Below are 17,521 nucleotides of genomic sequence, written 5' to 3' on the forward strand. Positions count from 1 at the left end.
CTCATGATATGGCAGGCAGGAAGAAGATAGAGATAGAGAAAGAGAGAGAACTGTATCTAGGGAGCAGGAATGGATATACACCCTTCCAGGCCACACCCTGAGCGACCCACCTCCTCAGACAAGGCTCCACTTCCCCACATTGCATTTAGCTGCAAACCCATCAGTGGATGAATCCATGCGTGAGTATCATGGCTCTATTATCCAATCATGCTCCCCAAACCTCACTTCTAAGTACATGAGGCTATGGGTGAACTCTAGATATAAACCATAAAACTGTATTATTACTTGTAACATCAGGCAAGTCATAACAGAAAGGTGTGTGGCAATTCAGTTTGAGATATCCTACTGGCTTAGTTGTGAATATTATAGAATCACTGGAATTATTACTATTCCATTTCCCATTTTGTTTCTCTAATAGGAGAAAAGGGTACAGAAAGTAATTTTTCAAATTAATACAAAATCAAATGAAATCGTGACATAACCTTTTAAAGGCCATTTTATTCATCGTGTCTTCAAAATTGGACCAATATTATACAATCAGTTTTAGGTAGAATTCATTTTCAGAATGATAGTTCAGTCTGAACTATTTCTCTCACTTCTCTCCAGTTCTTCAACAATTCTTTTGTGCCTGTAACTTGGCCCTACTCACTTTCTAATGCACATCTCTTTGTCTTGTCATTTCTCCTCCCTTCCTTTTCTATACACCGTGCTTTCAATATGGGGACCTCAAGACCTGCCTTTCTCATGCTACTCACTTTACTTAAAATAGTGTTTCACCAACTCTCTGCCCAGAGAAGACTGCTGAAACTTGCAGAACTAGCTATGACTTCTACCTCATCTGAAGTCTTTTCTGACCCTCCCAAATTCAACTACATTCAAACTGTCTTATGATTTTCACTCAGATTCCAGTGCCGTGTTGTGATTCACTATTCTGTAGACACAGCATATTCTATAAATTTGTTAACTCTTTTCTGCCATTCTCATTTACAGTGTGAATTCCTCAACAGCAAGGGTCCATCTTAGTTATTATTGTCTCACAGACAGGGTGCACATTAGGAGTGCAGTGAAATTGTAAGTGAATGTGTGAACTATATAGCCATCATGTCTGTATGTATAACACTACACATGCAGTTTTCTTTCAACTTTAAACTTCCTTCACTAGAAATTTATGGATATTTGTACCAAAATAGTGAACATATACTCTTCTTAAGTATGACATTTTCCATGTAATTTACTCTTAATTGATAGATGTGCTGTGCCACCAGACATGTACCCAACCTTTCTGCTTGAGGTAGCTTTTACTGTTTTGTGTGTCAGTGTTAGCTGCAAGGAAGAAGAAAATATAGCAGATACATACAAACATTAATCCATAGTAAGTAGATAAGTTTTTTAAGCAGAAGATAACTGAAGGAGGTTTAAACAATGTGTCCCAGACAGTACATTTTGCTAGGAATTTCAGTCTAAAAATTTGGTCTTTCTTTCTTCCTTATGGAATGTGGAGTAGTAGGGTTTTTTATTCAATCGGACAGTGTCATAGTGAAAATACTGACAAACAGATTCTGACTTGTAGTGGCATATATGGGTAGTAATAAACAAAAAATACAAGGAAGGTAACAGTGAACGATTTATTGTAAACAACCCAGAACAAATACATAAGAAACAGAAAATAGTATTTTAAACATCCTGTTATATGCTTTTATCACTCTCAAAACATTAGAATATATAGTATCGCAGTTATATATATACATGATAGTATAAAACTGTATCCATTTTAACAGTTAGATTGACTATATTCAACAAATAGTTCGTTCTATAGAATTTCATAGGAGAAACATAGAAAAATATTCTAAATATTTATATTCTGGACCCTAAATTATGCTTAAATTTAAATGACTCACATCCTCAGTTCACCATTGATAAATTAAGTTTAAGTTCATAATAACATTCACCAGAATAAATAATTTAATTCTGGACATAGAAATCTTATTATCAACTCCACTCTTCTATGGTTATATTACTGGTATCCAGGATTTTCAAAACATATATTAAAACAGTTTGGATATTTCTGTTTTGCAATAAAGAAAAATCTTGTTTTTTCATTTGTGGCCAAGGATGCCTTGAAATTGCATGAAGGAGAAGAAAGAGACCAGAGCTGTAGGAAATGTGCATGGGACATAGCCAAGCCTGGTTCCACCCTCTGCATTTTTCAATTTGCTTTCTTATCAGCATGCCAGTAACCTGGAAAGAATTAGGCACAAATCCAGTGATAAGCATATGAGAATTTCTTCCAGTCTGTCTCAACTCTCCTTCATGGAAACTCTTTTAAGAACTTTGGAGTCCCCATTTTAAATAAAGGGAGTTGCAACAGAAATATAAAAGCAAATTATTTTAACCTCAGAAGCTGAATAAAATGGATATTTGGTAAACTTTTTACTAATCTTTATAATAAGAGGGAGAACACAAGATGGGAAGTAAGGGGCTAATTTAGTTCATTCCCAAAATGAATGGTGGTAAAGGACTTTCCTACCCAAAAGGGTATAAAGGTTGAATGGTACATGTCACCAATCAATTAAAATTTTGGGAGTAAGCAACAGGAAATGAACTCATTAAAAATACATCTGAAAGCTAAGAACCAATGAGGAGGTAAGAATTTCAGGGCTGGAAAACAGACAGGAGTCATGGAAGGCCAGGCTTCTGTGAACATAGAACGTGTTCACAAAAATATGATTAGGGTACTCTGGACAGATGTGTCAGGGTGCTGCAATTGGAGTCACACCCTCAGGCTTCATTTCTGCACATGCTGGAGCCTTAGTGGCAACTTTACCCTCAATGGCAACTTTACCCTCGCAGTCATGGGAGGGGCCCCAATGTAGAGATGCTGTGTGTGACCTTTTGTCTTCATGATGGAGACTAGACTTCCCACCTGTACTCTGCTGCCCACCAGTCCTCAGATAATGCAGTGATCTATAAAATATGGAAAGAAAAGTCAAATGCTGCACTGCCAAATAAGAGAAAAACTTCACACTGTACAGCTGATACAGAAAAACAGGGACTGTGATCATTAACTCTCATTCTTCAAATGTTTATACTTCTTTTCAGGATAACTGGATAAGAGTGTACGCATGTATGCTTCTTTACAGATTATGATTTTATGTATATATATATATATATATATATATATATATCATGGACAGTTACTGCTAGTTTCAAGTAATTAAAATATTGAACAGGTACACCAAATATCCATAACATAAGCTTGATTCCATTAAACCTGTGGATGATTGTGTAAAATGTTAATATCATTCCCCTTACATATGACAAAAGTGAAGTGATTTTACTGACCTAATATTTCTAAGAGTAATAGGCATTTCTGGGATTTTATCCAATGTGTGTTTGATAGAGATCTCACTTTCAGGGCTGGAGATGTAGCTTAGTGGTAGAACAGTTTTGTAGTGTGTTCAAAGTCTCATGCTCAATCCCCAGCACAAAAAAGCTAATTGTTCTACAGGGCCATGAAAAAGTGATCTTTCAGATAACAAAGTTGTTATTTAATTCAATATAGAACAGCTTTCCAAGTTCTAGCTATTTCTTTTCTATACTTTTCATCAATATTCAATATTTTATTCCATTTTATTTTATTTTACTCAATATTTAGCATTTTATTTTATTTTTTCCATTTCAAGTTCTACTGTCATCACTCATATTGGGCAGTAATATTTTTCCATAAATTAAAGTCCTTCTCTATTGGTTTTATTTTTTTCCTTTTCCACTCTATCTATACTCATTTGCATGTGTTTATATTGAAAAGTCACATTAAATATAAGATACTGTATTATTTACAATTGTATCCCCAAGGCTTAGCATAGTGTCTTCTATATAGATGCAGGGTGATATATATTAGGTTTTTGAAGAAGGACTGGAAGAAGAGAATAAGGCAAGAGGGTGAAATGGTAAAGAAAACATGAAAAGAAGGAAAGGTAGGAGGTGAGAATATGAATACCCAAGTGATATATAATATCCTCAGTTACTCACAGATAAATTACTACCTAAGTAAGTTTTTGTAATAGTAAGAAAGTTGATGCCAATTTATTTTCTGTGAGTTCTAGTTTATTTATTTGGGTCCATAAGTATGTTTATTAGTATTTTTATTAATCAGACGGATCTGTTCATTACAAGGTCTTCACTTAAGCTAAATGAGTTTTATGGACTGACATTGTTAAGAGTCAGCCTGATATTATGTTTATTGATTGACCCTTGTCTTTTCACTCTCTTTTATCTGGTATTCATATGTCTGCTAAAAAGGCACGGATAAAAGATTAGGCTTGGGGACTGGGAAGTGATTTAAATAATTATGAATTTAAAACAAAAGGACATATTTCACTTTTTGAAAATGCATAACATTCTGTAAAGATTTTAAGAAGTAAGAACTTTGAAAGGGCTTCCTGATATGAATAATTGCAAATGTCAAAGGATGAGAGTTCCCTGATAGTGATTCTATTTCTAGAATGTCAGATATTGATGCAAAGGTGACATGAATGATTTGAATGAGTTATTCTATAACCCAGGGATGGTCCTGTAGTGAAATGAAAGCAGTACTTTATAACCAACAGAGAGATTTATTTAAGACCAAAATGTCAGAGGTAATCAAACTATTTAACTTATGCTCATAGTTTTACTTTGTACTCTCTAAATGGACACACAGAATTTATCACACACTGACAAATTAAGGAAATGGTATTTTTGAAGAGTAAAATGGAATGTGGCATGGTGGCTTTCAGTGAAATATTGATAAAAATCATTATAACAATATTTTAAAAGAATTTTGCATACTAATGTAATTTGTATATATCATTTTTGCTTTGCTTTCAGTTTGCTTTAGCATGATTGCAGCAAAGTAGACAGTTGATCTTTGTGAACATTCCCATATACATGGTGCCCAGAGAAAAATCAGAACCTTGTTCATACCCTGAAAGCCTTTAATACCCCCGATTCTGCCCTTTTCTAATAACTATTTTCCTCCAGTGGTAATTACCACCCTGATTTACAAACATAATTATTGGTCTTGCAAGTAGTACAGCTGTGAGCATTGTTATGATACGCACGTATAATTATGTATGTGTACAGAAATCTATATATCTACCCACCTGTTTATCCATCCATCCATTTGTATACATTTCTCTTAGGTTTAAGAAAATGGAATAGGGTCACTCCAGTCAGTTACATATAATGCTCCGCTTTGGTAAAAACTAGTGATAAAATTTATAAAGCGTTTGTACCAATTTACCTTCCCACTAGCAGTGCACAGCACTTTTAGTTGCTCCATGCAATTGGCAACACCTGTTATTGGGTCTGTACTTCATTTTATATTTTTATATTGTTTCACTTTGCCAAAATAATCAGTTATATAAATCAAATAAGAATTTCTTATTCATAAGTTTTCATTTCAAGGATTTAAAGAGTAATTCCTAAAAAATGTTTCCTAGAATTAAATGTTACATAATCCTTAGAGAAGGGAATTTTTCTTCAATATCTAATGGAATCAGCTGCATTAAGAGAATATGCCCTAAATTTGTCAAAGATTTTCATTTTTTTAAAAATCGTAAATGTCTTTCCACAACTCATGATGGAATTTAAGGCAGCTTATTCTCACATCTTCCTCCCATATAAAGGCATTACATACAATATTATATGTTTTAATGCTATGTATATGATAAAACTTTCCTATATGTTAAAAAATATATATTATCTGTCCCTAGGAGTGGCTCTAAATCACTATACAAGCTTCATGTGCCTGAATTATTTCCAAATAACATTACATTAAAACTATTTAACAAATAGTTTGTAATCATGAAGAAATTGATAAGCTGACACAATTGAAAATGGAAGTCTGCTTCTGGTACAACAAATGGCCAAGTTTTACACACATTTTGAAGCCAGGCTTGAACCACAAAGCGCAGTGAGGTTGGAATGTGGTTGAGGGGCTGAGACCCAAAAGAACCCAGTTTCTAGTTATCTGAATGTTCAATTTCTGATGGTACAAGGCAAAAGGTTGGCCTGGTATCCAATTTGAAGGGTATGCAACTAAAACTGAAAAAATTGCAGTGACTGACTCAGTTGGATGAAGCTTAAAAGGATCCAAATACAAGATGCTAAAACATGGGGGTCCAAACTCAAACATTTCACACATATGCATTGTAGACACATGTTAGGAATAGTGAGTCCACTTTGTCAGTGATTGCCACTAAGAAGAATATTTGAATTATCTTTCTGCCAGTAATTGTTCATTTCCCTCAACCGTTATTTAATGCCACCAGTTAATTTTCAAAATATTTCCTTAGAGTTAATCAAATCATGCATCTGCTCATAAACAATTTAAAGCCATCAATTGCTGAAAAAAATACTTGGTTTAGCATTCAAATTTCCCTATAGTTTGGCTCCAAGTGATTCTTTATGGATGTCCAAACTTATGGCTTTTCTGGGCCACAGTGAGTGAAGAAAAATTGTCTTGAGCTGCTTATAAAATACATAATATAGTTAATATATGTATAAGTAATAAAGCTTCCCTTTTAAAATACTTTTACTATAACATTAAAAACACATGATTGGTGGGTCAGGAATTTAGCTCAGTAGTATCACACCTACATCTCAAGTGCAAGGTCCTGAGTTCTATCCCTGGTACCAAAAAACAAAACAACAGCAAAAAACAACACATGAACCGAAACTTAATAGTTAAATAAGAAATCTTATATATCTGCTTAATAACAACAAATGACTGTCTTCATGGGAACTCAAGTGTAGGTAGGTTGAAATACTATTGCCAGTAATCACTATGTTTTTCTGGCCTAGTTGCACAAGTCCACAAAGTGTCTGTTAGACAGGGGTCTCCAGTCCATGGACGATGTGTGGCAAGCACAGGAGGTGGAGATACCTCTGCACACTCTCACCCCTACACAGTGCTCCTTGCCCTGTATAGACCACACTGGAGCACAATTCAGCTGAGTCATGAAAACATTGGTACAGTCACAAAATAATGCTAAATGTTTCCAGTCCACATTATTAGCTCTCTACAGCTGTTAGTTATGCATATTTGCTTTAGGGCATCCATGGATGTATAGATATGCTACCTAACTCTGCTCCAAATATTTCTATAGTTGTCAGGCTTTAGTTTTAGCTCATTCTTTTTCCTCAGCCTAGACTTTTTTCTTCTTTCTTCCTTCCTAGTTCCATAGAATCACTCCTTGTTCTTTGCGATACAGTGCAAATTTGTTGTATTTTTAAAAGTCACTATGAAGCACAGCATATGAAGCACTGGACCCTGCCATTACTGGCTTAATGCTGTAATACTTGGTTTTTTCTTCACTGAGTTTAAGAGGTTCGCTTACTTTTCTTTTACATATAATTATAATCATTTTGAAGCTAAGAACTATATTTTATAAACCTTACAATTCCAGGGATACTTAGCAAAACATTTTCAAAAAACAAACTGCAAATAGATGGAGAAAGGGGGAAATAAGGGGGAAGTAAAAAGTAATTAAGATGTGTTAAGTACATGCACCAACACCTCATGATTATGTAATTATTACATACTGCAAAACATGTACGGTAGTAATAAAAATTGAAAAAATAAACAAATTGGCTTTTAATGGCTTGAGGAATTAAATTATTCCATTTATGGAACATATGCTCATGCAAAGAAATTATTTACCTCTAAATCAACAGTTCTCAATTTGAGGCAGTTTTTCACCTTTCTTTCTTGCCATGGACTTATGGAAGAATCTGAAGATATTTTTGGTTGTCACAGTTGAAGGGCAGGATTGCTACTGGCATTTTGCATGTAGAAGTCAGGGTTGCTAGCTAGATTGTTATAGTTTCTTTTTCTTCACTGGAACACAATACCTCACACCCACAATTTAATGATGGAAAGGTCTATTTGGATTTACAGTTTGTAGCAGTTTCTGACTGGAGTCCACTGGCTCCAAGGCAGGGTGGCATGGCAAGGGGGCATGGAAGGGGAGAAATAGTCCACGACAAGGCACTAGGAACCAAAGCGAGATCAAGGATGACGGGAGAGATAGACCCTTCCAGGCCATGGCCCCAGTGACCCACGTCCTCCAACATCACACTCAGCTGTAAACTCATCAGAGGACTAATCCCCTGATCAATATCGATCACCCGTGATCCAGTCACCTGACAAAAACCCTACCTAGGAAAGCATGAGGCTTTGGGGGAATATCTAGATATAAACTATAACTCTCAGTGTCATGACGCATGCCATAATTCCAGAATTCTGGGAAGCTAAAGCAATAGGATCACAAATTCATCTCTAACCTGAATAGATTGGCAATTTAGTGAGACCCTGTCTCAAATTTAAAAAGGACTGGGATGTATCTCAGTGTGAAGGGCCCAGGTTCAATCCCTAGTACCACACACATATGTACACACACACACACACACACACACACACACACACACAGTATCTTTGATGCTGCTAAATTTTCTATAATTCACAGGAAAGTCGTTCATAAGAAATGATTCTCAAGCATTAATGTTAGTAGTGCCAACCTTGAAAAACTGTTCTAGATTAGGAAAATAACCTCATTGTCATCAGTTTAAAATATATATCCTATTTATCCATGTTCCACATTAATTTCTATATAATCTTCATTATTTTTATTAATGTTGGTAGTTTCTTCACAAATATATGAACTGCATACACAAATTAAAATGTGGTCACTAATTATCAGGAAAATGCAAATCAAGAAGACACTGTGTTATGACCTCATACTTGTCGTGTTGGCTATTATCAAAACTAACAAAAGAAAAAAGATTATCTAGGAAGTGGAAAAATGATCCACTGTTGGTGAGAGTGAAACTAGAATAGATCCAGCAGAAAATAGTGTGATGATTTCTCAAAAAATCAACACTAAAACTACTTCGTACCTGTCATCTGGGATAATTTTTTAAATTACATATTTTTTTGCCAGAACATAAGCCACAGCAAGTCAGTCTAACTATAGTTCACTCATGGAATTCACTGATTTATTTTCACTGGTTGAATCAGTCACAATTTACATTGGGATTACTCTGACTCCTTAAATTTTAATGATTTTTAATATCAAATATTCATTTCTTGCCACATTTTCACTATAGATTGGTTGTGGGTAGAAATGAATTTGGTTCAATGTTTCCTCACCCAGCAATCCAAGTTGCTGAGGTATCTAACATCTGTAGCATTTTCTGGAGGTTGTGGCAGAAGGAAGAAACGGAGAAAAACTAAAATTTGACTCTTCAAAGCTCTAGCCTTTCACTGATACACAGTGAGTCCAGTCACTTGCTAAATGGACAATATTGACTGACATATTGATTAGAATATTTTTAATATAACATATTTGCTACCAGCATAGGTTAGTGCACTGTATGTGAATTACCTTCTCATTTGTGTGACAAAATACTCAACACATGCAAGTTGAAAAGAAATGATTTATTTTACCTCACAGTTTGTAGAGGGCTCAGTTCATAATCGGTGGGGTCCTAGGCATGGGAGCATGACAGAGGGGCATGGCAGTGGAGAAAAAGTCCATGGCTTGCCACACACGAAGCATCAAGGCCTTCATTCTCCCTTGCTTTCTTATTCTATGTAGGCTAAAAGCCTATTGTTTGATGCTAAACCTCACCAAGGTGGTTCGTCCCTCTTCAGTAAGTCCATCATCCGTCCAGAATTATGCTAAACCAATCAATGGACTAATCCACTATCACATATCTATGATCTAGTATCACACACCTGTGATCCGGTCACTCCTAAAAGCCTCACCTAAGAGTGCATGAGAGTGAGTTCATGGGAACAACTAGATATAAGTCATAACATTGTATTTCATTTGTTTTCCTGTTCCCTTTCTTGATTTTACCATTTTTAAATTATTTTGTAAGTAGATTAATAGCATTGATTTTGACAAACTGTTTAGATGGCATGCTCTATAAATTTAAGCGTTAACTGGTCAAATAGCTATCTATTTCTATGTTTTATGCTATTTAGATGGCTTACTGAAGGAATTGATTAATACTATCAAAATATTAAGACAGTTTAATTAGTTAAATGGTAATAAATACATTAATGTCCATCATATTTTCAATTTGATTTAAATCTGGCTACTGCTTTGATGATGATATTTGGATGCATTGTAATTTCATCACAGTATCCAGATAGTACCTCAGGAAATGAAGATCTCTCAAATTTTCAAGGTAGTAGTTACAGTTGTGATAAACCTTGGTAACTGAAGGGAGGTTTGGGGAATTTGAATGTATATTCTTATGAATGCAGCCCCTAATATTTTTGCCTACAGATCTCATGGGCATTTTCTCATAATACATCATTCAGAGGAATGACATTAACATTCTGGTTTCATATTGCTTGTTCTTTTACATTGTAGCAGATGTCAGTTTCATATGGATTCTGAATATCATCCAATCTGTTCTTCAAATATAAATGTAATTACTGGTCAATAGTTTTAGATAATTTATACATCTGCTGAAGTCGTGGTGGTTTTGTTAATTATCTTGACTTAGGATTCCATCTCTGGAAAGCTGATAATTTAGAACCAAATAACTTTGAATGAATTCACCTGGTACCTAGTAACATCCTTAGTAGACTAGGTGTGGGTAATTGCACAATTCCAATTAGAAGGTTCACCTACAGAAAAGGGATTTTTTCCAGGAAAGACTTTTTGCACCTATATGAAGAACAAGAGATGGTAGAATGAAAAAGTTTAAAGCATACACTATAGTTGGCTACAATGAAAGTATTTTTTCTCAGTCGTCAGGGACTACAAAAGTCATTAAATCTAACTTGTGTCTATTGTTATGTCACCTGAGGGGGCTGGGGGATTTAGCTCAGTGGTTCCACCACCTGCCTCACAAGAGCAAGGACCCGAGTTCAATCCCCCGGTACCATAAAAAAAAAAAAAAATGTTATGTCACCTGAAAGATAATTCTCAAACTTTTGCTTAAATGTGAGCTATGCTTTCAGTAGAAGTTTATTTTCTATTTCATATTATCACCTGAAATCTTTCTAATTGAACTGAAAATAAGAAAGATAATTTGTTAATTCTCTTTCTTCTCCCACTAGTACAATTACTATTCTACTACTACTACAGTATTAACACAGGTTTAAATAGTCTAGTATCTACTATTGGACAGTAGTTGGGGATAATTTACAGGTGAGCTGAAGCAGTAGAGATTTTATTTTGATTCAGATATTGTATCCTACAAAGAGCTCAGGATCTTAAACTATGTTGACTTGTGTGAAGACAGTCTTCTTCAGTAATACCACATGTGTTCTATATTCTACATTTATCATTTTATTATTCACAGTAGATCAACAGAGTGTATGTAATTCCTACCCACATTTTATTTAAAAAAAAAAAAAGACCTGAAAAGGGGAAAGGGGAAAGGGAAGTGGGAGGAGTAGGGGAAAGGAAATAAGGGAATGGAATTAATATGAGAAAATGAAAAAAAGGAAACAAAGTCTTTGTAAATAGGGAGGGATGGAGGGGTTGAAGGGAGCGCAAGGGAATCGGGGAAAAATAAGAATCAAGAGAGATTATGTAAAGGTACAAATTTCCAATGATGAATGTCATTATATTGTATACCTAAAATGTACCAATAAAATTAATTAAAAAAATAAAAAAGACTGAAGATCAAGCAAATTACCAAGGTCACTAGGATTTTAAATTTAGACTTCCTCATTGTGAAGCCCATGCTTTTAAGCACTCCAGTGTGCCATCACTTTTGTCTCCAATATTTTTATTCTTAGATTGGTATTCTTGCCTGTAATATAAAAGATGTATTGGTGGAATGATTAATTAAACATACAGACTATCATCATATCTCCAAAACCAAAATAAAATATCAGTGAAGTTTTCTAGATATTAGGATTGTTTTTATCACACTGCACACTCAGATTAAACATCTTGGATCTTGCAGTTATTTAGAGGATAATTTCAGAAGTTCCTGTGTTTGCTCTCCTTGGTGTTGTGTGTATGACCATAAAGCATGCTGGATACATAGGTATTGTACCATCGTTTACCTTTTTAGTAAGGCATTTGATCTGAATAGCAATCTGACTTCCTAATACGTGGAGGAAATGTGGTTGTATGGAAGGTTATAACAGCACATAGATAAATAATTTTAACATTTGGCATTAAAGGCATTGTAGAGTGAGTTATAAGTAGTTTTATCCCAAATTATCTATAACAAAGACACATCTTTTATGAGGAAGCATTGTTCCGATCATTGTAGATTCTTTTCTGGAAGACTCTGTAATGTGTTTGAAACTCTTCAACTCTCAGGCACAAGGTTATTGTTATTGCTACGCTATTGAGGAAAGAATTGTAAAGAAATGTTGCTGCATGTGGAGCTGTGTTTTACTATCAGTTCAAAGACATTTTACTAGTGCTTCTTATCATCAGTGAATCTGTGAGTCAAGCTGGACAGAATCAGAGAAATGTTTTAAGTATGTATTATTTTATTGATCACCAAATGCACTTTTGCAAAAGACCCCAAATTGATGCTTTTCAGTCAGCTGGCTGTTACTAAAATGCTATCTAGTTTCAGTTAAATGTCTTTTAAGCATAGAAAATGTCATCTTATAGCCAAACCAATTTTGTGGTATGGGAGAGAAGTTAGTAAGAAGATGAAATATTGTTGCTGAAAATATGAATCTAAAAGTATCAATATCCAGTGCCATGTAATTACAAATGACAACTTGATATTGATATGATAGGTAAAAAAGCCATTAATCATAGAATGCTGTAAAAATATACACATTAAATAAAAAGATTGAAAGCAGGCAATGATAAAAACTATTCAGTGATTATTCTGTAATGTGAAAGTAAAAATAAGCTTTCTAACATGTTGGGATTTTTCTTTGTTTCATGTTTCCTGATCCAGATTTATATTTTTGAAAATAATATCTACTATCAGCCTGATATAAAGAGCAGTTCATTGCGACTGACATCTTCTGGAAAAGAAGGAATTATTTTTAATGGAATTTCTGACTGGTTATATGAAGGTGAGTCGAGCAGATTTAGTTTCAAGAGAATACAAATGATATATTTTTATACAGAATCTGCAAGAAAAATCTGTTCATTCCAGAACAAAACTTATAACATTTTTTGTTCTCCTCATTTTCTCTCAAAATTGTCTTCATACTTTTGTATCATTACATGTGCTCATATTTTTCCTGGACATGATTTATATCTACTTATATGATTTCAAATTTTACATGTATATATATATATATATATATCTTACATACATAAAATACACACAAATGTTGTTCAGACTAGATAGATTATTTTATTTGTGATGGCACTTAAAAATAAAAGTGAGTGGTTACCTCATCTTACTCTGGAATTAGACAATGAATTTTTCAGACTACCTGGAAAAAAAGAAACAAAAGTCTTTACTTGTCAACAAATGAATGAAAGCTACTTGAATTTAGTCATTCTCATTAGAAACATTCTGTCAGTTTTGAAAATCCATTCTGTAGGAAGAAGCATAAAGCCTATCTGCAAGTTATTTCAAATAACTACTGAATAAAGTTTTGGCAATAGCTGAGAATATAAATATGAACCAGATGTTAAAAATCTCTATTCACTTTTAATCATGTGCTAAGCATCAGCTGAACTTTGGATAAAGATTGTCTGGTGAATTCTCAAAGCCCGAGTTTAATATCTGGGCTTCAAACTCTGCAACTTATCTTGGCACAATCTGTCAAGATTTGAACTGAGTTAGTCTATTTGATTACAAATTTTACAGCTAAGAATCATCTAGAAAATCAATTTTATTCTTGAACAATATTTGCAAACACAGCCTCTCTACTTCTGATATGATATTTTTAGTTCTATGAAAGAACAAAGAAATGAGGATCGGGGCAATCTAGGGATTCACAAGCATTTTCCTACAGGGGAAACCTTCTGATCTGAGCATGCAAAATTGAGAAGCATTAATATGCGAAGACGTTAGAATGGAAGATCCAAGCAGAGGTAACAGCTTAGTAAAACACAGAAGTGTTAAACAGCATAGTGTATGTCCAGGGAAGTAGATTCTACTTGAAATTATGGAAGTGTAAAATTTAAGACAAGGGAAGGCAGTAAGAAAAGAAGGTAGTGACCTCTAACAATCATCTGGCATTTCAATTATTTTGCTGCTACAAAATGGAGAAACTAGAAGAGCTTTTCAAGTATGGGAGTAACGAGATTAGCTCTTCCATGTAAATGGATCATTTTGGTTATGGTGTGAAGCAGGGATCTAATAGTGGAAAGGACCAGTGAGCAGCTATAACACTTTTTCTATGCTCTGTCAGGAGATAATGAGCAATGGAACTCAGGCTAAAACAGTTAGAAGGAGGAGGGAAGATTCTAAAATTGATGAAGCATTGAAATAGGTCTTAGTGGCTAAGCAGATGGGGTGCATAAGAAAAGATAAGGATGATTCTGTGACTACTGGTTTGAGTGATTAGTAAATAGAGATGGCAGACACTGAGAGCACTAACAAGGAGCACGGGACGGCAGGGAGGAGAGGAGTTAGTGGAAATGTGGACATGCTATACTGGGCAACACAATGTGATCCTTAGCATCAGTGAACTTTTAAGTCAACTAGGTGTATGCTTAATGTAGATTGATGCTATGACTGACTTAGACTCTGATTGAGATGTTTTAGGCCTATGGCCTATTGGGAAAGCTTATGTTTTCACGGGGATTTTAAACAGTGAAATTAGAGCCCATTACCTAACAAATAAAAGTCATTTTCTAAATGAGATAATAAAAATCCATATATTTGGGCTGAGACTGAACAGTGTGTTGGGGTTCAGGGAGGGGAAAGGACAAAGCACATGACTAAAACTTCTGTGATTGACCCTGTAGGTTTAACAGATTCCACAGGAGACATGAAAAATTAAATTTTTGTTACTCAGATTAAACCCAATACACTGGACTCTTATGTTTCAGGTATCCTAGGGAATTCCATACATGTGGGTTTAACCCTGCCAGTGCATTTATTCAAGAAACCAAATGTCTGGGACAGTAAGTGACTTGGATATGGCCTCAAAGAAAATGAGCTGCAGGTCTGGCATTTGAACATGTGTTTTGTGTACACAAAGCCAGCATTGAGCTGCCAGCTACTTTATCTGTTGCAGTGGATGCTTCCCATTGTTCTGTAAGACACAGCACATATTTGGGGCCCTAAATCATCATAAGTTAATGAATATTTTCCTCAGTGAAAGGTTCTATTGACTACTGTTCATGAACTCCAATTCTCACCTCAGCTTCAGAAGGAGTCCTCCTCAAGGGAATCACTATTAAAGTTCGGCACAGGGACTTAGGCAATTCATTTCCCATTAATTTTTCCCTCAATACTTTGCCTGCCATTCTCAATCTATGTTTCAAGATTCCTTGCACACTTTATTCTCCCATTATCACTTTGCTTGTCCATGTGCCAACAACTCTCAAACTCCAGACCTTTCTTTTCTCCTCAATATATTTGCTGAAGTACAGTGGCAGGTCCTAGAGCAGGGATGGTGAAGCTTCTAGAGCTTTCAATGATACAAACAGTCCATTGTGGCAAAGGTGGCCTAGGTTCACCATCCCTGTCCTAGAGGATGCCTGAGATCTTCAGTGTTCTGTGGGTGTGCTTTTAATTACTTCACAGAGATCAATTATAATCAAAATAACCTGCATAGAAGACTCAAGAAGTAACATGTAACATTTCTACTTTTTAAAAAATTGACATTTACTTTTTATAAATGCCAGTGGGATGGGGATGTGTTGGTGAGAAGAGTCATATAAAGAATAATAAAATAGTTTAATAGAAAATTTGAAAGATATGGCATGAGCTTTCAAGGACCAGGTCAATCTGTGAGTGTGGCAATGCTTTTAACCGTGGCACTAATATGGAGTCTTTAATTCTTCTTTGTCTCTAATTGTATCATTACCCAGTTCGTAAGGAAAATAAAAACATATAAATTATAATGTGTTTTGAAGGGTTGATGAAGTTCAGAGAAATAAAATTCTCAAAATAGAAGATTATTTTAAATACTGTACTTATACAAGGCAATTGTATTACAGTTTTACATAATTGTAATACAATTTTATTCTAATAAATCTCCATATTTGACATGGTAACAACTAAATAAGGTACCATATCAAAATGTAATTTTTCAAAAATTTATTAAAACGAAATTATATGGTTGACAAATCTTTAGCTTTGAAAATTTCCATAAAGTATTTAATCTGTTAAATGGAGAAGAAAGTACTCCTACTTTAAATGATTTGATGATATAGAATAATGAGACCAGTATACCTGAATGATTCATAAATATTTTTAAGTTCCCAAATTTTAAAGGGATAATTTTTAAAATTTATTCCATGGCCTCTGAACACATATATCTGTCAGACATTTTCTGAGAGCAATACAGGGAGGAATATGGTGTCTTTGGAGCATTTCCAATGGTACACTGTAAATGCTTATTGTATAACAAACCATTCAGAACATAGTAAATAGAAGCATAAAGAGACCTCATGCCAGTCGAGTAAATAAATTTATAAATAAAGCTAAATCTGATGTGATAGAGGAATCTGAGGTACTTCATGAAAGAAATGGCCTTTGTATTGATCTCCAAGAATGACAATAATGAAATAAGAAAAACTTGACAGGATAAACAGCACCCTTATTGACAAATTGCCATTTTTGCACATTTTTCATTTAATGGAAACAATCCAAAATGCTTATTTTTCACTTTACTTTTTTGCCTTCTCTTGGAGATATGAAGTCATATTTATCCCTCATTGCTTAAATGAATTATTATTGGACACTTAATGCCAGTGAAACTGGACTGTAAGAGAGAAGATAGAAAAGTGGAGATGCAGCCATGGCAGCCTGTCAGAGCCGGTATCCTCATCAGTGCGGAGTCCCTGGGTCACCAGCTGCGGAGTTCAGAGTTACCATTGGATTTGCTACTAGATCATTGGTGACCTTGACAGGAGCAAAACTAGTCAGTTGGTAGGGAAGAAAAAATTGCTGTGGATGAGAGTTGGAGAAGGATAGTGAGCTGGTCATGAATATAGATGATTCTTACAAGAAAGTTGACAGTAAAATGAAGAAAATGGGGGGAAGTCAGCAACAAAGTCACCGGGAGGGCGGCAGCACCCACAGAAAATTCTGACTAAATTGAAAAATTCTAACTGGATAAAATCATCTTGGTTTTCAGTATTTCATGTTAATCTGAACACAGTTATTGTATCTGAGTTTTCTGGAAATGCTTTGCACTGAGGCTATGTTTTAAGTCTCTGTGATGTAAAACCACATGTGTGGAAAATTCCATCTGCTGCGCAGTGAGATTTTCTACATCAGAGTAATAAAATGATCAAGAGCCAAACACATATTAAATTGAAGTAGAATTCAATTTGTAAAAATAATTTTTTTGTTAAATAATATAATTACCATAGAAAGTTTAAATATTTGAGCA

General features: G+C 34.7%; 1 protein-coding gene across 4 annotated transcripts in view; it reads left to right on the plus strand.

Moving 5' to 3' along the window:
• Dpp10 (dipeptidyl peptidase like 10) overlaps nucleotides 1-17,521 on the plus strand; it is a 1,332,172-nt gene that overhangs the window by 1,215,057 nt on the left and 99,594 nt on the right. For all 4 annotated transcript variants that reach the window (XM_004836090.4, XM_004836089.3, XM_087197849.1 and 1 more), the window contains one exon: nucleotides 12,946-13,066. In XM_004836090.4, the coding sequence (XP_004836147.1) occupies nucleotides 12,946-13,066 (121 nt within the window). The remainder of the gene's footprint in view (nucleotides 1-12,945; nucleotides 13,067-17,521) is intronic.

This window comes from Heterocephalus glaber, unplaced genomic scaffold, assembly GCF_053883595.1.
Source record: "Heterocephalus glaber isolate CG9 unplaced genomic scaffold, H.glaber_assembly_v1.0 deba00000347, whole genome shotgun sequence".
Taxonomy (NCBI): domain Eukaryota; kingdom Metazoa; phylum Chordata; class Mammalia; order Rodentia; family Bathyergidae; genus Heterocephalus; species Heterocephalus glaber.